Source organism: Sinocyclocheilus anshuiensis, unplaced genomic scaffold (genome assembly GCF_001515605.1).
Source record: "Sinocyclocheilus anshuiensis isolate Anshui unplaced genomic scaffold, SAMN03320099.WGS_v1.1 scaffold413, whole genome shotgun sequence".
Lineage (NCBI taxonomy): Eukaryota > Metazoa > Chordata > Actinopteri > Cypriniformes > Cyprinidae > Sinocyclocheilus > Sinocyclocheilus anshuiensis.
The window spans coordinates 295,201-321,533 of NW_015536481.1; the positions used below are offsets into that span (position 1 = coordinate 295,201).

The 26,333-nt window shown below is 38.3% G+C and overlaps 2 protein-coding genes across 4 annotated transcripts in view; one reads left to right on the forward strand and one right to left on the reverse strand.

Moving 5' to 3' along the window:
- The window catches only part of LOC107683730 (protein SLX4IP-like), a 32,982-nt gene extending 15,614 nt beyond the window's left edge, over window positions 1–17,368 (reverse strand). Inside the window, exons 1-3 of the mRNA XM_016479798.1 lie at window positions 17,294–17,368; window positions 7,628–7,717; window positions 7,179–7,305 (exon numbers count right to left, since the gene is read on the reverse strand). Coding sequence (XP_016335284.1) covers window positions 7,179–7,305; window positions 7,628–7,717; window positions 17,294–17,320 — 244 coding nt within the window. The 5' untranslated portion in view covers window positions 17,321–17,368. The remainder of the gene's footprint in view (window positions 1–7,178; window positions 7,306–7,627; window positions 7,718–17,293) is intronic.
- A 610-nt stretch (window positions 17,369–17,978) lies between these two features.
- Window positions 17,979–25,128, forward strand: LOC107683876 (McKusick-Kaufman/Bardet-Biedl syndromes putative chaperonin-like). Of its 3 annotated transcripts, none has more exons than XM_016479947.1 (5): window positions 17,979–18,013; window positions 18,724–19,668; window positions 20,121–20,302; window positions 22,405–22,515; window positions 24,515–25,128. In XM_016479947.1, exons 2-5 carry the CDS (start codon window positions 18,759–18,761, stop codon window positions 24,911–24,913), a joined length of 1,602 nt encoding a protein of 533 aa, XP_016335433.1. In that variant the 5' UTR covers window positions 17,979–18,013; window positions 18,724–18,758; the 3' UTR covers window positions 24,914–25,128. The 3 variants fall into 3 exon arrangements, with proteins under 3 accessions (XP_016335433.1, XP_016335416.1, XP_016335425.1); XM_016479930.1 differs by having other exon boundaries at window positions 17,992–18,013; window positions 18,683–19,668; XM_016479939.1 differs by lacking the exon at window positions 17,979–18,013 and having other exon boundaries at window positions 18,524–19,668; window positions 20,154–20,302.
- The last annotated feature ends 1,205 nt before the right edge of the window (window positions 25,129–26,333 follow it).

Here is a 26,333-nt window from a genome sequence, read left to right on the forward strand (position 1 = left end):
AAAAAAAAAAAAAAAAAAAAAAAAGATCTGATGTGTGACTCAAAACCCGTAATATGTTCTGAACCGTGAGAATTGTGATCGGTTGCACCCCTACACACCTGACTTGAAGAAAAAATACAGTGACTGAAGTTTTTGGTCATGCTGATTTGTCCTCAGTGAAGTTCAGCTGATACCTTTTTTTATTCAGGTTATAAATTGATTTTGGGCTACCAAAATCTGAATAATTCCTGCCCGAAGGGCTACCAGGGATTTTGAAATTTTGGGAGCCCTGAAAATGATCCGTTTTAAAAGCTACAAGTGAATTTAGGCCTCACAATATCATAATGTACAGTATGAACAATGGATATTCATTTTGAGATTTGCTAAAGATTACAATTGACAGTGTTAAAATTTAAATTCAGCCAATTTACATCACCATTCAAAAGTTTAAGGTCTGAATTTTCTGCAGCCATTACTCCGGTCTTCAATTTCACATGATCCTTCAGAAATCATTCTAACATGCTGATTTGGTGCACAAGTAACATTTCTTATTATCATCGATACTGAAAACAGTTGTGCTGCTATAATTTTTTAAGTAGTGTATATTCGATATCTACTGATATAGATTAATTCAAAAATCTTTAACATTGGCTGATAACAATATGGTATAGATATACTGTGCATCCCTAGATGTCATTAATGAAAAAGTAAAATCCAAACGCAGGTCAAGTTGTCAAAGCTTAAATTAGCTGACAGCAGCATCAAATGCATTTCAAAAGGAAGCGCATATGAACGTAACTGTATTTATCACTCTATAACAGCACCGCATTCTGCTGCTGTGTGAACACAGCCAGAGAGAATCAGAAGTGGATGGAGTGCCACAGCCGGTCCCACATCCCTCCACTCACTGAATGAGATCTCACTCCCATGTGCCCTTGTAAACACATTCTCCAGCGGTAAGGCTATCTGCTGCAGTGCACTTGTGCTGGCTTTAGGGCTGGGTCACAGGCAGCCAGCACTGCTTTAAGCCCTCCTCACAGGGCCTGCCAAGAGGAGTCAGCCTGGTACACCGTGCAGTGCTCGCAAAGCCCTCTCCCACGGCTATTAGTGACCATTCATAGGAAGCCTGGGAAAATGCCTCTGAACCCGGCAGACCATCGGGGAACAGCCTGCCAGGTGTTCCCTCCCCCTCTGCCACACCAGCACTGTAAGCCCTGGCACCTGTGGGAAAGAGGAAGGGGCTCTGCGAGGAGGAGGGGTATGAAGAAACTGCCCACCTCATTTCTCCTCCCACTTATCCATTAAGACTCGTCCAATCAAACACACTGATGTGGGGAAATGTGCATACAGGTAGTAAATCTCTGAGTTACCTAAAAATTGGTGAAAGCGCAAACAGCTGTTCATGGTGCACTGTAATTGTAATTGCCTCCGTGTGGCTGAATTTGATGGAGGGCTTCTTGGTTTACAGTGCAGGATTTAGTATGTGTGACACTACAGTAAAAGAAAGTTAGGCTACTACCATATGGACAAGCAACCTTTACAACCCTGAAAGACAAACAACCTATATAAAATGAAGAACTAATGAGAAACCCTCACTAGTTACCATAGTTTAATTTCCACTACAATATAACTGGCATAATTACAATACATTTATAATATTTTTAATACAAATCCAATATATTTACAATATATATTGTAAATATATATACAGTGGGTACGGAAAGTATTCAGACCCATTGAAGGGGGTCTGAATACTTTCCGTACCCACTGTATATATATATATATATATATTTTTTTTTTTTTATCTATCTGTATTGGTTCTTATTGGATATCTCCAAAGCTGCATTTATTAGATCAAAAATACTGTAAAACATTTTTTGTGAAATATTATTACAAGTTAAAATAACTGTTTTCAATTTTAAAGTACAAGGTAATAAATATTTACTGATTTTGTGCTCAACAAACATTTCTTATTATTATCACTGTTGAAAACAGTTCTTCTGTCTAATACTGGTGTAAACATGACACTTTTTTCAGGATTGATAAACAAAGATCAAAAGAAAAGCATTTATTTAAAGTAGCAAATATTGTAAAAAACAAAGTAAAAGTCTATAATGTCATTTTTTATTAATTTAATGTGCCCGTGGAGAATAAAAACATGAATTTATTATAAATAAATAATTTACTGAACCCAAACATTTTTACAGTAGTGTATATCATCCAGTATTGGGTTTTTAATTGTGCATACTCATTTATCTTGTTTTTACATTTAGATTACCTTTGTCGTAATCTTTAAAAACAATAATAATTGCTTCTTTTTTTTACTAAATAGTACAGAATATACTATTTAAATGGTGCAACCCTTAATATCAATGCATCCCTAGAAATGACAGAAAGATTTGTACACTGTTTGAATAAGAAATTAGTTCTAGGTTCACTTACTGAAAATGATGTCATGTTTTTGCCAGTCTCTCAAGCTGATATAAAAGTAGGAAGAGTGCATATTGCATGAAGACAGTACTTTTAACAGTTCTTGAAGATGCACCATAAGCAAAACAAATAGTACTAGATTTCGGTCCTGGCATGTTATACAGCAATTTTGTGGATAAATGCCAGTGATGCTTTAATGTGTAACCACATAGTCATGTTGTAACTGATGACTGAATCATCAGTGTCCCAATATTTCGTCTATCAAAATCATTGCTAGTGCCCAAATTCGATACACTGATTCATACAAAATCGATTTCACACAAATGACTTGCATTCCAAACTGAAAGAATCATTCATTAGGTTCTCACATGAGTGTACGTTCACTCGAAACTGGGTCGCTTTCGTGAACTTTATTGCCAGACTGATCTTTTAATTCACAGGTTTTCTCAGTAAAAGTACTCCTGGAAAAATGAGGTGAGAGTAACTTAAGAAAAGGAAAACAAGCGAGTTGATTTAGCTTCATCTTAAAAAAATTATTTGGCAGAAACTTTGAGCAACAATCTAATTAGCTCATGTTCTCTGTTTAAACCTAATAACTCTATTTTGAAACTGCAGCATCATTCTACACGTCTACATAAAACAACGCAATTTGCTGTATTCCAGCAAAAAACATTTCCTTGGTTAGTGTGCCAAGAGTCCGGCTCGTGCTTGCACCAAGCCAAGACATTTGGTGGGAAAAGTTCCCCCTTTCCCGCCCTCTCCAAAGCATAAATAAATCAACTCACTATGAGCTAATGGGGAAGCATGAGGTAGCCAATCAGGGAGAAGCTACGAGGGCTGACATTTGGAAAATGGCCTTTGCAGCTGAGAGCAGAACAGACTGCTCAGGAAATGTGTCGGCATGTGACACGCTCGCTAGATATGATAAATGTAACATGCACGCACAAACAGCCACACACAGGTTGACAACAGATACATCTATGCTGAGAATGAACACAAAACACCATGCTTCATGCATGCATGATTAAACCATGTAGATTTAAGTGGGCCGACACATACAAGAGAGGGAAAAAATGTCTCTGGTGTATGAGTGAGTTCACACAAAAGGATCAAGGGAGAGTTAATAGCTGTTGATAGCCGACAGCTGGAGTGGTCACATGTTCTGTGACTGGGAAAATCGCAGGGAAAACTCTTTGGGTACGTTCCAATCGCCTGAACGTGTGCTGCAAAGTAGACTTTACAAGGCATTTGGTCAATTTAATTGCATTACAAAACGCATCGACCATTTATGCTAAGTCCGACTGAGAAAATGAACCAAATCACATGTATTATCATATAAAATGTCATAAAAATATTTATCATTAAATTTAGGGGTTGAGTATGACAAAGTATATATTTAAATACAGGAATTCCTATATATACTGTATATATATATATATATATATATATATTAACAGCCAATTACTCCAGTATTTAATGTCATATATATTCCAATAAGAGACAAAAGTGGGACATATATACTGCATATCTGTTGGGTGAGCACCCTCACATGTCTATATCTCTGGGAAGGATATCAGCAGGTTAGTGTTTGACCTCTACACTGAGCATGTGACCCTTGCATGTATTTCCCAGTCACAGTCCAGCTCCATTTCCTGCCGGAGGCCTAAAAATACTTTAAACTTCTATGTTTATGGACGCACGTGAAGGAGACAGACTGTCCATGCACACACCCTGTGAGTGCGTTTCATCATTTGTTATGCTTATCTGTCAGAGATAATGAGTCAGTCTTTCTGATATATTAGACAATAACCCTGTTCTCACCTGGCCCAAGGGTGAGACATCGCATTTCTCATAGCTGTTATATACACAGTGAGCAGTGATTCATGATGTGATCGTCAGATTAACTAATGACATATCTGAAATCGATCTCTAATGAGAGGTGCTGGTCACATCCACAGTATCATGGGTGAAAGTTGAGGTAAGTCAATCTTTATCTGGGAAACCAGCTACTGACAGATCCTAAAAACCCAATATCCAGTGCCAGACTATAAACAATCCGCCTCATTGCTTTTTTTTTTTATCTTGTTCTTTGACTTTTATCCCAGCAGCGAATGGAGATGAGTAAAACGAGCAAAACTGCATGTAATATTAGTGCTGAACAACAAGAACAGAGAGAGATGAGCACCTCTGCAGCAGTGCAGCCGTGCCTCGACGTGCCGTGAGAGGGGCAGCAGCATCTAAAGAGGAGAAATTACTTTTTATGAGCTTAACTGCCCTGTAATCTACCTCTCTCAGCGGGACCTGGCTCATGCAGTGAGTCAGCCTTTTACAGGCGTAAGTGCTACCTGTGCAAAACGAACTACCTCCCTTAAGGCCCCAATGCAGTTCAAGTGAAATTAAAGTACGAACGGTGATGTCATTTCGAACTAAATCTGGCCAGCTGATAAGAATTATTTGTTTTGGGAATTGTGAAACACTAACACCATGTCTACCCAGGATGCGAGTACTGTGATGCGACTAAAGACAATAAAATTCATTTTAATCACACATCCTGTCTACACTGGATACGTTGTGGCATGACGCATTGGGACAAGACAAATCCCCAACAGGAAACTGATGCTTTAATATTCCAAGTGCCTGCGCTACTTCTCACATGAAAGAACTTGTCAAAAACTTGTCAAACCCATATCAGAATCAAATCCAATCAAGAGCTTGTGAAACGAAATCGAAAGCAGATAGCAGATTTCTCTTTTCGATTTGATTCAGAATCGCACGTTCTTATGACTCAATTTGATTAGATTTCAATTTAATTCTGAATCATTTGAGTTTATTTCAGTTATACTGTTCATTCTCTCTTTACCAATGCTGTAAATCATATAGTACAGTTTTTCAGAATAATTCAAACCGATGATAACTGAATTGAATTAAATTTGTTCATGAAACAAACTATACTGGCCACATTGTATGTTTAATTCACTAAGGTATTCAATTCACTAAACAGTAAGAATAGCACATTTTAGGAATCAGGTTACACTGGTCAGGCAGGTTTTTTATCTGGATTCACTAGAAATAACTGGCTCATGACATTTTTTTGTCCATGGATATAAAAATCCTGTAAAAAAAATACTAATACAGGAAACTCTCTAATTACAGAAATACCAAGAAAATGGAGCAAGTTCACAAAACAAAACAAAAAAGTTCTCATGGGATCTGAAATATGGAAAATATTGCACAAATACTTATTTTTTACACATCTGCTGACTTTGGGATTTTAAGAATTGATATTGGGGTTGTTCAAATGAAGTTCATAATGAGTCAAATAAATAAATAAATAAAACCTGGTAGTTTCAACATCCTTAGTCAACATACAGTTAAAATGCATTATAGTTAAAACACAATAAGAGAATATCAAGGGAAAAACAGTGGTGGCCTGCATATACAGTATGCTGAAGAGGAAGCCAAGTCAAACACATTCACCTCATATCTATGGGGGCGGTGGAGACACTCCCGGGGAGTGCTACCTAGTCTCAAACTAGTTTTTATTCTTGCTGGCATGCAGGTATAGCCTCGATGTCTCCACTTTGTTTTGAAATCTTCGCCTTCCTGCTGTGGGACAGCCGTAAACAGAGTGCTCGAGCTGTGAAGCCGTGTGACACATCTCATGTTTATGAAGGAGAGATCATTTCTAAAGTAGGTGTAGAGTCTGGACCAATCAGACACACCATTTTTCATTTGATTTAACAAATCAGTTATTCATAACTGGAGTCCCTTAATCATGCAGATTTATGCTACAGGCTCTGTGTAGAATTGTACAGTAAGAAAGTTATTTCCCTTAACCAGGAAGTTAACGTTCTTAGAATTGACAGACAGTTGACCCTGAATACTTACAGCGGATCTAAATATTTATAATTAATTATAACTAGTTATGATTAATTATTCATATTTCCCCTTGAGCTGATTCGCTACATAGGTGCGAGGGAAAGATGCAGGTCTTCACTTGCAGCTCGATCATGGGTAATTATATATTTCAATAGCCTATAGCAAATTGTAAAATATGCAGGTGTAACAGATATTTCACAACTTGACATGTATATTTGGTATTATATTGGAAGAGTACAGTGGTATCTGTGGTTCAAATGGGTACAACAAACAAACATAAATCAGTATAGTTAAACATTAGTAGACATTAATGAACCTAAAAGATTGGTATGTACATCACCATCTTCTGAACACATGCCAATGGCATAAACTAAATGATGCAGTTAGATATCTAACATTGCCAAATAAACAGCAACAACTCTAGAAATGAAATGCTATGAAACGCTGCCAGTGCAAGCTTACTAACCCTGCATTTGACTGTTCCTTTTCATCTGACTATTCCTACTTCCCTACTATATAGTAGGCGAGAAGCAGTATGCGAGATTTCCAAATTCATAATATTCATAAATCAGTAGGTGAAGAGCACCCAGATGTCCTATTACTTCTGGCGAGATTCTGAAGTGTGCATATGATGAACACTCTCAAATATCCCATGAGGCTATGGGAGAGAAGTTGTCAATGAAGTGACGCAACTAATAGGTCACTGGTACTGGTAGGTCAGGTGACATTGACAATATGGATGCAGTATTCATACTACCCATATTCATATTGTATAGAACATACTTTTTTTACAGTCTCAAAGTAAGTTTCAAAGCAATTTTAGTACTACTAGACAGTATGCAATTTTGGACGCAGCTTACTTTTTGGGACAATGCCCATGTGTGATATACCTTCAAGACAGAGCGGGGCGGTCAAGGTGAGATCCTTCCTCGGTTTGGGCTGGATCTTCTGGTATCTGGCCTCTTGAAACTGCCTCACCCTCAGCTCCAATGCTTCTCTAATCAGGGAGCCCACTTCCTGTGCATACAAACACATAAGAGTTTGCACACATATTTGCAATCTCAAAAACAAAGATAAACCTCCCAAGGTGACATTTGTCCTAAACTTTTTACATGGAGCTCAAATTTAACTAGAAGTGCTGCATGTAGTTAAACCTTGGAGGGAAAATCATTTAAAGCTTTTCGGCTGCATGGGCCAATGAAAACATATCTTATAAAGGCAGAAAAAGGATGGGGGGATCCCCGAGAGTAGATCTAAATTCCAGATTCCTGCAGTTTCAGTCTATTGAAGTATAAGAGGACATACAAAAACAAACAGAAACACGCCCTCGTTCCCATACCTTCCTGTGCTCTGGAGAGAACCAGCTGGCATTGTTTTGGCCGCCTAAAGGCAGTATATGAAGATCCACCAGCACGGCGAAATTCCCACACTTTGAGAGAGAAAGACAGAGAGATGGGGGGTTTAAACACAACAAAAAGAAGTAATCACTGAGCTGATTGAATGACACCTTCAAATCCATAGCTGAAGGCAAGTCACTCCATCCCCTTCCTCTTGTCTTTGTGCATCTGCTTTCCCCTCTCTGCACACCAGTTTTACAAGCTTTGTAAACGCACCTCATTAGTATTATGTAAGTAACCAGATACACTTGATCTCAAAGGCGGTGGTGTTAAAACCAAAGCCATGCAGAAGACTGACACAGCAAAGGATTTGCAGCTTGAGGAAATGCCTTACTAAAGGATGCTCTCGCTAACCTGTTCTTTTATGGAAAAGTGACAAGAAGAAAAGAGGGTCAGATTCGGGGAGGCTGCAGAACTCCATGCGAAGAGAAAGGGTTCTTGGAGCGCTGCGTCAGCACGTCAGAGACAATAAGTCACGGCAGAGTAGGAGAGCCAGAGCCGTCGCGGCCATTTAGGCAATCGTTACATCTCCGCTCCACACCAACCTGATTATGTTTTACACATGAGCACAATAGCAAGCCTGTCACTGTGCTTTGGTCCACTCACACAGGCCTTTCCAGGACCACCCGCAAGAGGACAGAGAGGAGCCGGCGCTGAAGCATGTCAACACCTGAGCTCAAAGCAAGATGGGTCCGCATTGATGCCGTGGGGACGCAGATTTAATTGACACTGGGGGGAACGAGCTGATGACATCAGAGGGAAGCAGACACGAAATTTTCCCCTTTTCAAGACACAGTCCAGAACACATTCTAGAGCATTTCCAGAGTGCCCGATAAAACCCCGATAGAACACAAGTGAGAGAGTGTGCATTTTAGTGGGCCCTGGAGAAGTCCTAAAGTGACCTGGGCCAGGCAGTAATGTTCTGGGTTCTCTGAGGCCAGCTGGGAAGGGATGATGTGAGAGTGAATTAGAAGGGTGTGTTAGGTAAAGCCCATTGTTCAGTACTGCTCTCTGGCTACACTCATTTTCTCTCTCTTTACAGCTCCTCTGTCTCTTTCTCTGTTGTCCCATAAGCAATGATTTATGCCTCCCCGTACCGGAGGAATCTACAGTGACTGAGTAAATAAAACGTCTCCAACATTCTCGTTTGGCTTCTAACCTCCAAATTCATCTCCAGTCAAGCAGGACTACGGCACGTTATTAGCACAGACGGGCCAAATCGTGCTGCCAAATAGCTTTGTTTTTGACAAGTATATTTTCCTCTAATTGCTGCTTTGTGTACACTTGTTTGGTGGCAGCCCTGCTGAACTTGAAGGACAGGCTGCCCCCTTGTGTTAGTCCATAGAAGTATTTTTTTAAGAATAAGTGGCTATATAAGGGGGTGACATGAGACAGCTCTGTTAGGATGTGTGTCAAGGTTGTTTTTATTTCACTGAGATCCTTACAGATACATTCATTCCATAATCCACTATAAATCTCATCCAATGCTGCTATTGAAGCCGAAAAAGAGTTAATCCTTTGCAGGCAAGCGGACACAAGAGCTAAAAGAAGAAACAGAGGCATCCTTATGTATGCGTGTATGTGGAGGACAGCAGATCCTTTAGAAAACACTGGGCGGCTTTCTCTTCACTTCTTTGTGCTGTGGCCATTCTGCGACTGACCAGTGGTTTCAACTGACTGCCTTCCACAATTACCATGGCGTGGGAAAGCATTGGAAAGGATGGATGGGAACTGTCAATCAGGTGGTGAAAAGGTGGTCTTCTTATGCTGCCTCTGGAACCACCACGTTATCGCATGATGTTCTGTTTTTCTCCACTTTCTTTTCAAAATCTGAAATATGCCATTACAGAAGACAGTAGGAATGTTCCCAGTGTTAGAAAGGCATGTTCGCTCGGCATTTCCAGGCCCTGTGTGATTATGACACAGAGAGAAACAGTAAACTGGATTGCCTAATATGGGGGTCTGTCTTTAAATGTGCAGTTATCATGAGTTAATTTGACTGACGAGGATTGGTTCATGAAGAATTAGGGCAATTGGTGTTAAAGGTGTTCGGCCAAAATTGCAAAACTGCATCATTTTCTCACTTCATCATTTTGCTGTTCCAAGCCTGTATGAATTTCTTCCTTCTATGGCGCACAAAATGTATTTATTGTCCATACAGTGAACATCCAGTGTCCAGGGTCCGATGTTGTTTTGGACCTCCTGACTTTCATTGCATGGGCAATGAAAAACTGTTAAAACAGAAGTAAGTGAGCACATGGTGACAGAATTTTCATTTGTGGATGAACAATCACTTTAAAGGGGGAAACTGAAAGATGCCTGTTTGATTGGATGGAAGAGTCAGGCAGACACCACTCTGAGCTTTTGTACATTTAACAACCATCCTGTTTGCATGAATACAAGCAAGTTAAACATTGTTGCATTACCAAGCTACAATAAAAGAGATCTACAGATTTGGATTCATATTCTCAAAATAGTTCAGTTGCAAAACTTCACAATAACAAATACTACAGCCATCCAAAGTCTATTATTATGCAAGTAGACAAGAAAATCCTTGGCTGTATTTGCAGAGATCGGTATTAAAAGATAACAAGTTTTGCAACGGTTACTTTTGCAATGGTTTTGTTGAATGTCTAACAGAAATTCCTTACAGAAAAAAAAAATCTGTCAGAAGACAGCTGAATTGAGAGGTGATCTCTGACCTTAGCCGCTACACAACCGCTGTTAAACAATTCCTCGGCAGATAAGTGAAATTTCTCAGAAATGTAATCTAGGTTTGTTTCCTGAGTTTCTTTTGTTTGCAGAGTTACTTTTCATGCACTGGTTTATTTTTCATCCATGCGTGATTTATTAGTCTGCTTATGTTAAACACCTGCAATGGTTCACTGTTGTGCAATAAAAGTCTTGACAGCTCTTTGTCACATTCTAGAGAAAGAGGGATGCTGTCTTCAGGAAACCCTTTGCAGATAGGATCATACAAGGTTTTCTTAGTCTTCACCATATTAATTATTGTATAAAGGGCTTGAGGCAAGGAACTGCTTCTTTCTTTTTCTATATCCTTTTGTTTGTTGATCCTAGTTGAATACACCTGAGGCTTCCAGTGGGTCAGTAACCTCCTGATTAAACCCGTTCTTACCTTTCACTCTTTATCAGATCAGCATGGCCTGCCAAAAACACACTACAAAGGCCCTGAAACCAAACAAACAATAAAACAGAACAGTACCAAATCAGTCCCCGCCACTCTGACTGAAGTCCATGGCTAAGCCGTGCTATTTTCTACTCCCAATCGCTGAGAAAACACATGAGGCAAACCGGGTCGCTCTCGACTTTTTGGATTCCTGGCTCTGGTCTACATCACTCAGTTCCCAAGATGCTCCCTTGTTACCTTCTCTTATCAGTTTCACCCTCCCTAACTGCGCTTTCTCCTGCCCTTACTCTCTCATTAGTGTCGGGCAGTCGGCCCAGGAGCGTATGTGCAGCAATTGCCTGTTCACCACCACACCTCCCTGCCCTTTTACCACTGCTATCACTGCTGTGAGAACCAGATCCCCTTTCTCTGCACTTAGCTCAGGGGCTAACAATAACCAGCCACAGATGTTTATGCTGGGAGAAAGAGAAAGAGAGAGAGAGAGAGAGAGAGAGAGAAAGAGAGAATGAGAGAATGAGAGAGAGAGAGAGAGAGAAAAAAAAAGAAAGAGAATGAGAGACAGAGGGCAACAGAAGCAGTCTCACTCAATAAAACTCCCCCCATCGTCTAGCTCAGTCTTCGTCATTGTAAGAGCGTCACAGGTCGACGAACAGTCTCCGGAGCCTAAGAGAATTCTTTAGATCTATGGGTGTTGCTGTTGCCTGTTAAAAGTTAAAATCTTTGGTCTTGACTTGCTGATTTTGTATGGCATGAGTCACTTGGCGTTCCCTCAAGTGGGTCAACATTAGCGCTGTCAATCTTAAACAGCAAGCGAGCTATGAGACACAAACAAGATTAACTAGATTTTTACATGCAAAACTCAGAGCCATGATGCTAGTGTGATCTGGGTGGTTGCCAGGATGTTGCTATGGGGTTGCTGAGGTGTTCTGTAATGGTTTCTCTAGATATGGCTCATGTCCCTCCTTTAACAAAGGTCTATGGCATTTGTCAAACAGTACACCTCTCTTCAAAAAGCCAAATGTTTTGAGACATCACTTATATCCATGCAAAATCTTAGCAACTAAACTTAAATAATAAAAATGTGACCAAAAAGTGAATATTTGCAAAAATAAATTAAAAACTACACTGTAATAACAAAAATAAGAAATACAAATATTTATATCAAATATAGTCTTATGTGATGTGTCACGCAAGGACTTGTGTCACGCAGGGAACGTCCTTTTACCATTCTTCGGGATAAATTATATGGTAATTTATAGTTTTACTTATGAAAACCATAACTTTGACAGTATTTTTACAGTTCTAGAAAAAAACTATAAAGGTATGTGGGTTTTTTTTAGATATCATCTCATGAGGTGGTGTTCTTTAATTACATCTTCAGAGTGTGTGCTGGTGTTTGCTGCATGCAACAATGAGCACAACAAGAGTTGTGATGTCTGGTTTGTGAACAAATTATCATCTTTTTAATTAATAGTTTAAACAGATCCCCAAAATATTCAGACTTGATTATCAGTTTGAATCAAACTCACTTAAACAGCCTAAAAGGTCACATATTGTACACCTTTCTAGAGTTTTATTTTAGGTTTTGATGTCCTTAAGAATATATATTTGCGGTATAAGTACCAAAAACCATCTCAATATATTTTTACAGCTCCTCTCTCAGGAGCTCTGCCGAGAGCAGGTCGATTTTGGGCTGTCTAACTAATATTCATGAGCCTCTCTTCTGATTGGCCTGTTGTTTTCTGAGTGACGCACGGCCAGGCCAACTACAGGTAACTAGGGTCAGCCGACGTCACAGCGCTAGCTGGAGGGATTAATTGTGGCTGGAACAATAATGTAGCTGTAAAATACAGTAGTTGCCTGCTGAAATTGAAATGTATATACAACTTCATCATGACTAGATAGACATATACTTTACTATACACGTTAGATGTAATCCACCTCATAGTAACAATCCTGCCAGATCGTCCATCCTTTGAGTGAGAGTGTAACGTTACATGTCGGCAGATCTGGTTTCATGGTTAAAGTTAACCTTTTCGACATGTTTCCGTGTTATCGTTGCTCAGCAATAGCATGGACGCGATGTTGTCTGGGGGTTTGGCAAAAGGAGAGTGGGACTGTGGGCGGTGCTCGGGGTGGTGACTCAAGGCGGTGACTGTGTGGTTCTGACATCAACTTTTTACGGAAGTCACAACGGTTCGTGAAAAATCACAGCTACTTTATGCAGGCTGTGTGCAGTTTACTGTGGACTGACTGTTTTGAAACTTATATGGTAGTTAAATAGCCGCTAGACCTTATTTATCGTGAAAAAAGCCAGGAAATTTCAGTTTTGACAATATGGGACCTTTAAATCAAAAGGCATTACTCGAAATTACTCCCTCCCTCACTAAACCAGAAGTCATTTTTTGGCTATGTGATACTAAACAATCCATTAAAAAAATGTTTTAATAAATTATATTGTTAAAAAATTATTTGGCAATTCTGTATTATTTTAACCAGAAAAGTAATTGGCTAAATTAAAGCAATTAGTTTAAAAGCCAATGTTTCCAATGGGCCAATAAATCCCTAACCATTTTTTTTTTAGTCTGGAGTCACTGCTTAGGGTCAGGGGCTTTAAAAAAACTTAACACAAACCACTAATAACTCAGTGTGATTATGACTAAGCTGGCCTTTATTTCTAGGAACTCTGAAGTGCTCTCTGAGTTAATCTCTGGAAGTTAGCACACCTGAATAGAGTTCTGTTTTTTTTTTTCCATATGCAAGGATGCAACCCAGAAGCAAAATTCCAACAGCAAGAACAGGCACGAATATCACCTGGTAAAGCTCTACAAACAATTGAACAATATCAGAAAGATTCCAAAAATTCTAGTAAAAAGGAAGTATTAGGAGTCAGGAAAAACCAAACAACCATCCTTACACTGTAATTTAACTGTAGTTTACAGAACTACTGCTAAACTACCTACATTAAGTTTGTAAATCTAAACATCTGCAGTAATTAATTCATTGAAAAATATATTTTGGACATTATCTAAAAACGCAGTACATAAAAATTCTATTACATCTGCCATGTCTGTTAAGCTGCATCAATCCCAGTTTCAGAAATGACAACATATTTCCTTGATCCGATGACAGTAACAGGATGCTTGGAGGTCCAAGTGTGTGGTCCGTATCTACCAAGGAAGTCGACCTAGCACATAAACCAGAGCCAAGACATCTGTCATACTACCCAGCACTTAACATTCATACTCAAAAACAAGAATCATGCTCTCCTGCCATCTCCTACACCAGATGGGTATAACAGTGGAGTGGCGTGGCAGGTCTTGTGTAAATATTCAGTGTCTTCTGAGGCATTAAGGAGAAAATCAGGGCCTCGACTTGTAGCATGAGTCAACTTACGTGGGAGTAACTCATCGCCTAACTGCACTGCACAGTGGAAACATGACATCCAACTTAATGTTGCTGTGTCAGGCTAGTCAGGATCTTCAAACAATCGATCTACAAATCACTTACACAGGTGTTTTACCTGTATTTTGAATTAGGATTAAAATGTAACTGATAATGTCCTGGCAGAAATGTACCAGTAACTTTTCCATTTTGCTACTGATTTTTTCTTACATTGTACTTGTAGTTGTTTTAAATGAATAGTTCACCCAAAAATGAAAATCTGCTGAAAATGTACTCACCATCAGGAGAAGTGAAAAAGTGAAAAGCTGTGTTCACAAAAAAAAAATCCATCAAGTAATTTTATCATCTGGCTACTTCTGTCCAAAATACCAGTCCACATATTTGTTTAGAACTGTTTAGAATTGTTTTGGACTGTTTTCACTTGTCAATGGTGCTTGATCTGTATATAATATATCTGCATATTTTTCAACATTTTCATTGGAGAAAGCAATGTTATGGGTAGACGCTTGAAGTTAAAAACGAATTGATTAATTTATTACAAAGATGCAGCTTTTCACTTCACAAAACGTTAATTGATGGACTGGAGTCATGTTGATTACTTGTGGATTATTGTGATGTTTTTTTCACCATTCACTGCAGAGGATTCATTGGTGAGCAAGTGAGGTAATGCTAAATTTTTCCAAATCTGTTCCGATGAACAAACAAACTCATCTACATAGTGGAGGGCCTGAGTGAGAGTATATTTTTAGCAAATTTTCATTTTTGGGTGAAATATTCCTTTAATAGGAAAAAAAGTTCACCCATTAATGAAATTTTGTCATTATTTACTCACCCTCGTGTTGTTCCAAACCTGTATGCCATTTTTATGCATATAATGACTTTCACTCTATGGACAGAAAGTTGAAAATTTTTCAAATTCAAAATAACTTCTTTTGTGTTCCACTGAAGAAAGAAAGTCAGGTTTGGAACGACATGAAGGTCAACAATCACAGAATTTTCAGTTTTTGGTAAACCTTTTTGGAATCCCTTTCATCTGGGATAGAATAAAATATTTAATATCTAAAAAATGACACAGGTCTTATGCTCTGCTAGAACAGTTTGTTTAGCACTGAAGCAAAGTTGAGAACTGGGCCAGCTGATGGTACTGTTTGCTTCCCCATTTTTAAATGTCTCTGTGTGGTCACAGTGTTGGGCATGACAGTTCCTTTCTCAGGGAGAGCAACATATATAACAGTATCATTATGTGCAGACTGGGAGGGTGAAGTTGGTGAGTGGCGCTCTCCCACAATGAAAAACAGAGAGATGGGAAAAAGACAGAAAGAGTCTGCATGGCACTAAACGCGGATGTGTGTGATCCACAGCAGCATCCAGGAACTAGACTTAAGCCTTCACTATATGAAACATCACCAAAAGAAAAGAGACCCGGGGCTTTTCTAGCAATTAACAGAAACATCTGACATGCATTAGCGCTGACATTCATTTATCAGGCATGTGATGTGAGTGAATAGACACGGTCGGTCCAGCATCTGCGCTGCCAAGAAACACGGAGGAGACATTCAGCTGGATAGATACATGCATGATTATAAAAACATCAAAATGGGATGCAATGTAAAAGAAAGCGACTGAGATGGTACGGAAAATATAATGCAACCCTAACATTCTGATGAAATCTGAAAGTTTTTTCGTATGGTTTGTAACAAAATGCAGGCTGAACAATTAATGAGCACAAATAGGCAACATGAAAAAGTAGGAGCTATGTTCAGTAAACTACACAATGAATAAATTCAGTCAGCTCAATGCTGTACTACCTGAGAGCACTCATTGCTAAAGCGACCACCCCCCTCTAGCGTTAAGAAAGTGAAGTACAGGTAGATTTTTTTTTTCAACTGCTCTGAACACCACTTTAAGCCCTTGATCTTAAGTCTCCATACGTTTTCTTAAGGTTCCTTATGAATACAGTGAGGTACACTACAATGTATAGAAGCCCATTACTGTCACATAAGAAAAAAAATCATGCTTTGGGAAATTATAACTATGACATAGTGCAGGGGTGTCAAACTCAATTCCTGGAGGGCCGGAGCCCTGCAGAGTTTTGTTCCAACACACATACCATGTAGTTTTCAAATAAGCCTGAAGGACTTGATTAGTTGGATCGGGTGTGTTTAATTCATCAAATAGACACCCCTGATATAATGTGTCATGATTTCAACTTTTTAAGTCATAAAAATTACGTAAAAGAGATGAAAATTAGATAAAGTCATAAATATGACAGAAGTCGTAATCATGACATAAGTCGAAATTATGAGCCAAAAAAGATAAGATAACAATCATAATTATGAGATAAATATCATAATCGTGACATAAAAGCAGGGGTCTCCAAACTTGGTCCTGGAGGGCCGGTGTCCTGCAGACTTTAGCTCCAACCCTAATTAAACACACCTGAACCAGCTAATCAAGGTCTTACTAGGCATGCTAGAAACTTCCAGGCAGGTGTGTTGAGGCAAGTTGGAGCTAAACTCTGCAAGACAGCGGCCCTCCAGGACCGAGTTTGGAGACCCCTGCATATAAGTCAATATGTCATAAAAAGTCAAATATCAGAACTATGACTGTCATGATTTTGACTTTTTAAATCATAATTATAACATAAAAGGGATAAAAATGAGATAAAGTCATAAATATGACAGAAGTCATAATTATTTATGACATAAGTCAAAATTATGAAGCAAAAAGTCAAAATTCAGAGACAAAAGGTACAAGTTTTTTTTTTAATGATGAGCTAAAATGTCATAATCGTGACATAAGAGTCAATATGCCATAAAAAGTCAAAAATGATGACATTAAAATACAAAAATGATTGGGTAAAAGTGAAAATTAGATAAAAGTCATAATTAAGACATAAAAGTAAATGTCATAAAAAGTTGTCATTATTTTATTTTATTTATTTACTTTTTGCACATTTAATTTAATCACAATGAAAAACAATAATGTTAACACAAAATACTACAGCAATGGCCAAGTGTCTACAGTCAGCAGATAAAATAAAATGTTCACATACCTTGACTACAAATTTAGAACACTGCATTATGATGAAACTGCAAAAATCCAGAGAATGCGAGTACCATTAACAAAAAAATGGTCACAATCTCATAACTTCTAGAGAAACCCAAAAATATGTTTATTGCTGAAAACATGAACATAGGCATATACAGTACAGTAATGAAACTCAAATGCATAGCGTGAAATACTCACGTGTTTGTGACAGATGCAGTTAGACGAAGTTGTAGAAAGTCAAAAGAAGGAAGGGCGGTAACGTTAAAGCAGAGCTCACAGACTTTTCTTATGATATTGATGGGTTGTTTAGATATAATTTACAATATAGAATTTATATATTTTTTTAAATAAAACGACTCGAGGATAACAATAAAATAGCGATAATGAAAGAAGCCTTAATCACTTTCTCCCGCCGATAGTTTAAATCTTGCCCTCGGACGTTAGGACCCCGGCGCGTGCCGTTGTCATGGAAACACAGTCGGATTTAGGAGGCTGCATACTTTGCCAGACAGTCGCGTTCGTTGTTCCAAGTAAATTGTGAAATATCCATGATGATATATCGCTAAACAAAATTATAGTCTTTCATTTAATGTATAATAATTGCGATTTAAAATCCAATGAGTGTTTTATGGGTTTCTGTTGTTAAATACTTTATAACTGGCATGTATTGGTCACCATATGAGAACATGTTTAAAACGTAAACACCATCTGCTTGGCTTTTACCGTAAGGTTTTAATTTCCTAAGGTTTTTCTTTCTAATATGTTTAGTTAGTTGATGGATAAGCTGAGCTATAGGGTATGTAAGTTAAAAGGCTTACGTGGTACCATTTGCACGTCTTTTATAAGATATTTCGTTTGTTTTGAATAGAAATCAGGAACGATTTTTTTTTTCATATGATTGCTGTAATGCCATCAAGTAATTTCAAGATGATTCCAATGGGTAGTTAACGTCAACTACTTGCGAAGTGACATGCTAAGCATTTTACTAACTGTTTTACAATGACTATGCGTGCAGTTTTCATGACCTTATATTAATTGAATACATAGAATATTTATACTTTTAAAAATGTACTTATCACACCACGGGGCCATTTAAAATGAACTAGTGAAAGCCAAAAAGGTGAAAAAATTAAGAGAGGACCTAATATACTGTTTCCTTTATGCATTTATAAATTGTAACTTTAAACCTTAATGTTGATTTAAAATAATAATAATAATAGATTCATGTGTTATGTTCATGTTACGCTTCCCTAACATTGATCAATCCACAGAGAACAAAAAAATCATCCATAATATTGTACTATTAAGTATTTGATCTATTCATTTCTGCTTATTGAAAAGTAACTGACCTGTATAGATAATCTTCAGTACATTTCTCTGAATGAAACCATAGTATGTCTCGAATTTGTAAGAAGAAACCTGCTGTGTGCACAGATGAACCACTTTCCAACAGTAACATCTGCCAAAAGATGGCTCTATTGAGAAATATACTCAGTACTGCCTATGGACCTACTGGTAGACTGAAACAAATACATAACAATGTTGGAGGCCATGTCTTGACAACTTCAACCTCTACAGCCCTGCTCAAACGAGTAGATATGTCTGAGCCACTTCTTAAAATGATCTCAACTGCTGTTCAACATCACACCGCATGTTACAGTGACTGTGGGCTGTTTATGGGGATTTTCACACTCAGACTTATTGAAAATACACAAAATAATGGCCTCAGGACAGCTGCAGCAGCCAAGGTATACAAACACCTTGTGGAAGAATGCAACATGTATCTTAAAGGAGACTCTTGTGGTTGTAAAGTGCCAGTAGACTTCAGCAACAGCGATTCACTCATTGCACTGGCTCGCAGCATGATCGCCAGCAAACCTGCCTGTATGTTGAATAGCAGGGAAACAAAGCATATCAGTTCACTGATCGCACAGGCCTTCTTGTATTCCATCCATTGCAACTCATCCGGCGTGAGCTGCTTTGGAAGGACAGTCACCATTGGCATTGAGGGCCAATCAGTGAGCGATTCTTCGGTTTTCCCAGGACTGCTGGTGGATGTCCCTGAGATGCTTCAGCATGCAGATCTTGAGAGACTTGAATCTGGTCTGTTTAAGGTGGTGCTTTTCAGCGTATCACTGTCAGGGGATATCTCTGAGGTTGGAGATGTAACTTTGGAGATCCATAGAGGAGTGGACCCAGAGCGTGATCTCCTTCAGCAGCTCCTGAAGCTTGGGGAACAAGTTGTTATGGACAAAGTGAACTTATTTGCATGCCAAAAAGTAGTACATCCAATTCTCCAGCACTACTTGAGGAAACATGGAGTTGTTGTGATAGAGAGGCTTGGACTAGCCCTTATGGAACCGTTTGTCCAGTTAACAGGTAAATATTTAATAACGGTAAGGTATATTTATAGAATTGACTATCAGTTTAGAGCTGTTACCGAGTTTAATATAGGTTTAACATATGTCCAGCAATTACTGTGAATTAAAAACCTATTTTGTAAATAAAAAAAAAATTAAGAAAAACTTTTTTTTTAAATACATAATACACATTTTACATTTTGTATTTAAAAAATAAAGTTAATACTATGTTTTAACCATTTTTTTTTTATAATAATGACAATATGTAAAATTGCAACATTTTATACATAAAAAATACATTAATGAAAATGTAAATATTTTTGCCAGGGAAAATGTATTTATACTTATGATTGTTATTAATTAAAGCCATGCCTTCTTTGAATAATATATTGGTAATAATATATAACATCATATATACAATAGTATTGAAAAAAAATCAGCTTTATTTTAACTCTGTGTTTAATATTTCAGGTGCTCAGGCTATTGCTTCTCTTTGCTCTTCAGTCCCAGTGGAAGCTTACGGGATGGTTAAAGAATTCTGTTTGCAGTCATGTGGATCCAGAGAACTCCTCCAGCTCCTTCCTTCTAAAGATGCTGCAGTTAGCACCATGGTTCTCTGCCACAGAAATGAAACTATGCTGGAAGAACTGAAGGTTTGTTAAAATAGAGATCTTTGTGTTAATTTCGATTATTTTCATTTAATTGCACCAATATAATAGTTTTTATGTTGATTAATTCAAACACACAGCTTGAAATAATTCACCAAAATGAAACCTACCAACTCTAATGCCATTTTGCTGCTAAAATTTAAAACATGTCTTAGATGCGTTTAAAAACATCTGTTTGAATGCTTTTATACTCTTGAATCATGAAACAAGGAAGAATCTGACTAGGAAACTAATGGCCAAATAAAAGCTGCATTAAAATCATCAGAATATTCACAACTCTTACTTTTTTGCCAGTAAAATCAACACAGATATCGTGATTGTGCAATGTATTGTCCCGCTCTATTAAAGGGGTCATATGATGCGATTTCAATTTTTCCTTTCTCTTTGAAGTGTTACAAGCTCTTGGTGCATAAAGAAGATCTGTAAAGTTGCAAAGACTAAAGTCTCAAATCCAAAGAGATATTCTTTATAAAAGTTAAGAGTCAACCACGCCTACCTAAAACGGCTCGTTCTAACACGCCCCCACATGTCTACGTCACGATGTGGGAAGATTTGCATAACACCGCCCAAATGTTCACGCAAAGAAAGAAGGCGTAAGATGCAACAAATGCCTTGTTTGTAATGGGTTTTATTGGTTTTGTCCGGGACACAGGGCATCACAGTATGGTAAGGGTCGTAACATTTCCGTCACGCTTGAGGTATTCGGCCAATCACAACACACTGGATAGCTGGCCAATCAGCGTACACCTCGCTTTTCAGACCGATGAGCTTTGTAAAAATCGACGCGTTTCAGAAAGGCGGGGCATAGAGGAGAAACAATAATGTACATTATGTGGAAAATAATGTGTTTTTTGAACCTTAAACCGCATAAACACATTTCATTACACCAAATACACAACATAATGTTATTTTTAGCAACATCATATGACCCCTTTAATAAACCCTGTTTGTACTGTCTTCGCACTCATTCTGTTGGGTTTATTTTGGGTGTATTCTTCCCTCTCTGTTAGTTCTCCAAGCTATTTATTTAGTTTCTTGTATTTTAAAGTTCCAATTTTCTTAGTACTGTATATAAAGCCATGATCCGTACTCAACAAAAATAGTCTTCTTTTTGCGTTTTATTTTACATTCATCACCAGTAGGACAGAACACTTTTGGCTTTATTAATTAAATTGTCTGATTGTATAATTGTGATAAATATGGGATCATATGTAATTCATGTTCCAGCCAGGGGTGTATTATGCAATGTATTGATGGATGTGAAGGTTTGTGTTGTATACAAATGGAAATTGTCTAGCATTTAAATGGTTACGTGTTTTTTTTGGAGATTGAAGATTGGTTAAAGGTCCCATGGCATGAAAATTTCACTTTATGAGGTTTTTTAACATTAATATGAGTTCCCCTAGCCTGCCTATGGCCCCCCAGTGGCTAGAAATGGCGATAGGTGTAAACCGAGCCCTGGGTATCCTGCTTTGCCTTTGAGAAAATGAAAGCTCAGATGGCCCAATCTGGAATCTTCCCTTTATGTCGTCATACGGGGAAAGGTTACCTCCCCTTTCTCTGCTTTGCCCGCCCAGAGAATTTGGCCCGCCCATGAGAAAATGAGCTACTACCGTGCGAGGCGAGCGCAATGTTTTTTTTTCCTCGAGAGACATCATGGCTTGCAAACGAGCAAAGCATGGGAGCATCCAAAAAGCAGCATGTCATGGGACCTTTAATGAATGATGATGTCAATTTAATTAATGATTTAAAAAGTGGGTGAAGGGATTGAATTGTTTAACACACTGAAGAAGGCTTTCAGCCGAAATGTTTGTGTTCTGTCCTACTGGTGATGAATGTAATATAAAAAGAAGACTATTTTTGTTGAGTGTGGATCATGGCTTTATATACTAAGTAATTTAACAGATTGACGCAGCAAAATAAAATATTAAGTGACAAAAGAGCGAGGTGCAAACGGCTTTTGTGGAACTAAGTTCCCGTTTTCCAAATGACTTTTGATTTACTGGACTCTTTGGATTTAAATTTTTTGCATTAATTCCCTCTTTCACTTCTCTCATGTGATGAACATTGTTCCATTTGTTGGACAGATGACATGCAAGAGAGCAGAACATGTGTTGCGACTGACTCTGAGGGAGCCCTACGCCCTGCTTGGAGGAGGCTGTACAGAGACACTGCTGGCCACCCACATCACACACATGGTATTCTATTCCACTGAGTTACACATCACATTCAATTGCATTTCTACAGTATTGAATAGAAAGTTCCACTTGTCAGAGTTTTATGAAAAGATTCATGCATTATGCATTACTTTTTCAGAGGGATTAACTGGAAGTTATTTTCAAGGCTTGCCAAGTGCCACATTTCTGCCTGACTAGATTTTTAAACCTTTCCAATTTTTTTTTTTTTTTTTTGAGACCTTACAGCTTTTGTTGGATTGTCCCCAATTTTGAGTTAAATCATTTTGAGCAAAAAAAAAGGTGTGCGCATGCTGTAATTAAAGCTCCAGAAAATGTTATTACAACCAGGCACAACATTTCATCCAGTTAGGCCTTCATGAAGCACCTGATGTCAAAACATTGCATTTGGTTGGAATAAAATAATTTTTTTAGTTTGCCGACATACTGTTTCTTTTTTATTATTATTCATTTTAAATCATTTTGAGGCCATGCTAGTCAAAAGTCTGAGTTCATACTCAGACCAGTCCACACAAAATTGTAAGATGTCAATTTAACTTATTTAGCTGAATGTTGTTTAACTTTTATTATTAATTAGTGGCAAATCTACAGTCATGGCCAAAAGTTTTGGCAGTGACATCAATTTTGTGTTTTGCAAAGTTTAGGCTGTTGTGGTGCTCATTCACATTGTTTCTAGATTATTGTGTAGAGTGATCAGATGCATTTTAAATAATTGCTAAAAGCTTCGTTGGCCAAAAAATGAACTTTTCACAAAAAAAAACAATTTTCACTGTTTTTTGATCCTGACACAAAATGATCAGCTAACATTAATTGACTAATCATATCAGCAGCACATGTGAAAGTGTGAATGAGTACTAGTCAGGTGAAATCACTATCATACTAATTAGATTGTAAAAGTAGACTGATTGCTATAAAAGGAGAGAAGAAGCGCTTCCAATCATTGTGTTCTTGTTGGCAATGGTTACCTCCAAAGAAACACGAGAAGTCTTCAGGACGTCCCAGAGTGTCCAGCAAGCGCCAGGATGTCCCCTCCTGAGGAGTCAGCTATGGAATCATGTCACCACCAGTGCAGAGCTTGCTCAGGAATGGCAGAAGGTTTGTGTGAGAGCATCTGCACGCACAGTGAGGCCCAGACTTTTGGACAATGGCCTGATGTCAAGAAGGGCAGCAAAGAAGCCACTTCTCGCCAAGAAAAATGTCAAGGACAGACTGAAATTAAGCATCCTGAGACCATCCATGTGTGGGGTTGCTTTTCAACCAAGGGAGTGGGCTCTCTCATAATTCTGCCCAGAAACACTGCCATGAATAAAGAATGGTATCAAAACGTCCTGCAAGAGCGACTTCTTCCAACGATCTATGAGCAGTTTGGTGATAATCCGTGCATTTTCCAGCGTGATGGAGCACCATGTCATAAAGCAAGAGTGATAAAGAAGTGGCTTGAAGATCATTACATTGAAATTTTGGATCCGTGGCCAGGCAACTCCCTGGATCTTAATCCCGTAGAGAACCTGTGGTCAGTCCTCAAAAGGCGAGTGGACAAGCAGAAGCCCAAAAATTCTAGCCCAAGAACTACTAAGGCATAAATGGATCACCATCAGTCAGGATTTGGCCCAGAAGCTAATATCCAGCATGCCAGAGCGAATTGCAGAGGTTATGAAGAACAAGGGTCAACACTGAAAATATTGACTCGTTATATTTTTGCCAATAAAAGCCTTTAAAACGTATGATATGCTTATCATTGTTTTTCAGTATACCATAGAAACATGTGGAAAAATAATCTACAAATACTGAAGCAGCAAACTTTGCAAAACACAAAATTTATGTCACTGCCAAAACTTTTGGCATGACTGTACTCATACCTATTTAGAATGACCTAAAATGACCACTAGGGGAGCTATGACCAAACAAATCTATTCACCCTTAAAATGGACATGGCATTTGGTGTACTCTGTAATTTCTCCTTGCTGCTGTATTTAATTTTTTTTTTTCACTTACTTCACAGAATTGTTCCAAAGCCTCAACAATAGCTCAGGCTCTGTGCATCTCTCACTCCGAGTTCATCATGGCAGTCAAGGCATTTTGCAGCTCTCTGCAATCTGTGGCTCTTTCCTTAGAGCATGATGGACAGGACTGTCTCATTGACCTGACATATGCTCATCGCTGGGTCCCAGATATATACTCCAAAACCTGTAGCTGTGGCCTTGTGGAGGACAGATCCAACCTGGAGAAGACCCCTCTAAAAACAGCTTACCACACTTTCTCTCCTGTTTCCCTGGAAAACACTGACAGTCAGCCCAGAATATTAGATTCATTTTCTGCCAAACTCAATGCTTTGAATGTAGCGGTCGAGATGGCTAATTTTGTTCTTGATGTAAAATATATAATTAAGGATATCAATTGAATTTTGATGAATGAAGAGCTGTGCTTTTAATAAAGGTTGTAGGTTTGATGTATTTTATCATCAAATGTTGTTCTAAGACTTTTTCTTCAACAGAACTGAATGTGGCAACAGTCATGTTAAATATTCCTTACATTAAACCACCAAAACCAAAATATGAGGAACACATGAGAGTTAAGAGACTGTCTCATTTCTTATATGATGCTGCAAGAGTCACAATTACCTGAACTTTTTGCAAATATGCAAGCAGCTAAATCTGCTATCATAGGACAGATTTTAAATTAAGCAAAATAAAGTTTAATGGATACTAAAAAGGGTTTAGTGTAGGTACATTTTTTCAGTTCACACGTATTTGACAGGTATGACAAAAGGTTAATTTTGGACCCTGCCTGAGTCATCTTCATTGTGTCATGTGCCTTTGAGAAAGGCACTTATCTCCAGGTAGCTCCAAGGCAATTAGTGCACTATAAGGTAAAAATGTTAGAGGGTACTTTTTTTTTAATACTTGTCGCATTGTCGCATTTTTATTGGCTGGTCAGTAAACGTGGATCGTAGCACCAAACATACTGTGCGATGATCATGCTGAATTTCTGACACTACTGTCAGAAAATGATCGTAAGCTATCTTTGGTCGCAAGACCGTGACAACGGTTGTCTTTGAACCTCTCTCACCGTACGACATAGGACCACCGTTTAGGAGCCACGATCACAGAAATCGCCACAATTGTTTCACCATGCCAATCTTTCATCTGGGACAGCTGAAAATCTTGCAGTGTGTCTCGGACGGTTAAGGCTAGATGGCATACAGCAAAAACCAATCAATAAGGCATAATTTTTCTCATACTGTACAACAATTATTACTATTTTTGCATTATTGTAAGGGGTAGGTTTAGGGTCGGGGTAGGTGTAGACGTTAAAGTGCCCCTATTATGAGTTATGAAAGGTTCATATTTTGGTTTTGGGAGTCCCCAACAACAGGTTGACATGCATGCAAGGTCAAAAAACACATTCATTGTCTTATAATATGCATTTATTTTTACCTTACTTGCTCAACGACTCCCAAATGATTCGTTTAACGATTCATTTTTCCAAACCCCTCCTTTGCGTGACGCTAATCGGCGGTGATTGGTCCGATTGGTCTCATTTTACATTTCATCTTGCCTGTAATGCCTGATAAAGCAGCGTTTGTGAGTGCAGTGCTGCTTTGTTTACAGCCGTTACCGGGGAAATAGCTATTTTACTGCAACAAAAGCGGCACCTAGTGGCAAAGAATGAATTTGCATTTTCATTCAGACCACCCGAAAAGACCAACAAGTGGGCGGGCAATATGCTAATGTTTCATTTTGACCTCAACATGAAACAGCTTGGGATTCGTTTTAAAAATGACTCGTTTCAATGATTCAGAGTCGGCTCTTTCTTTTGAG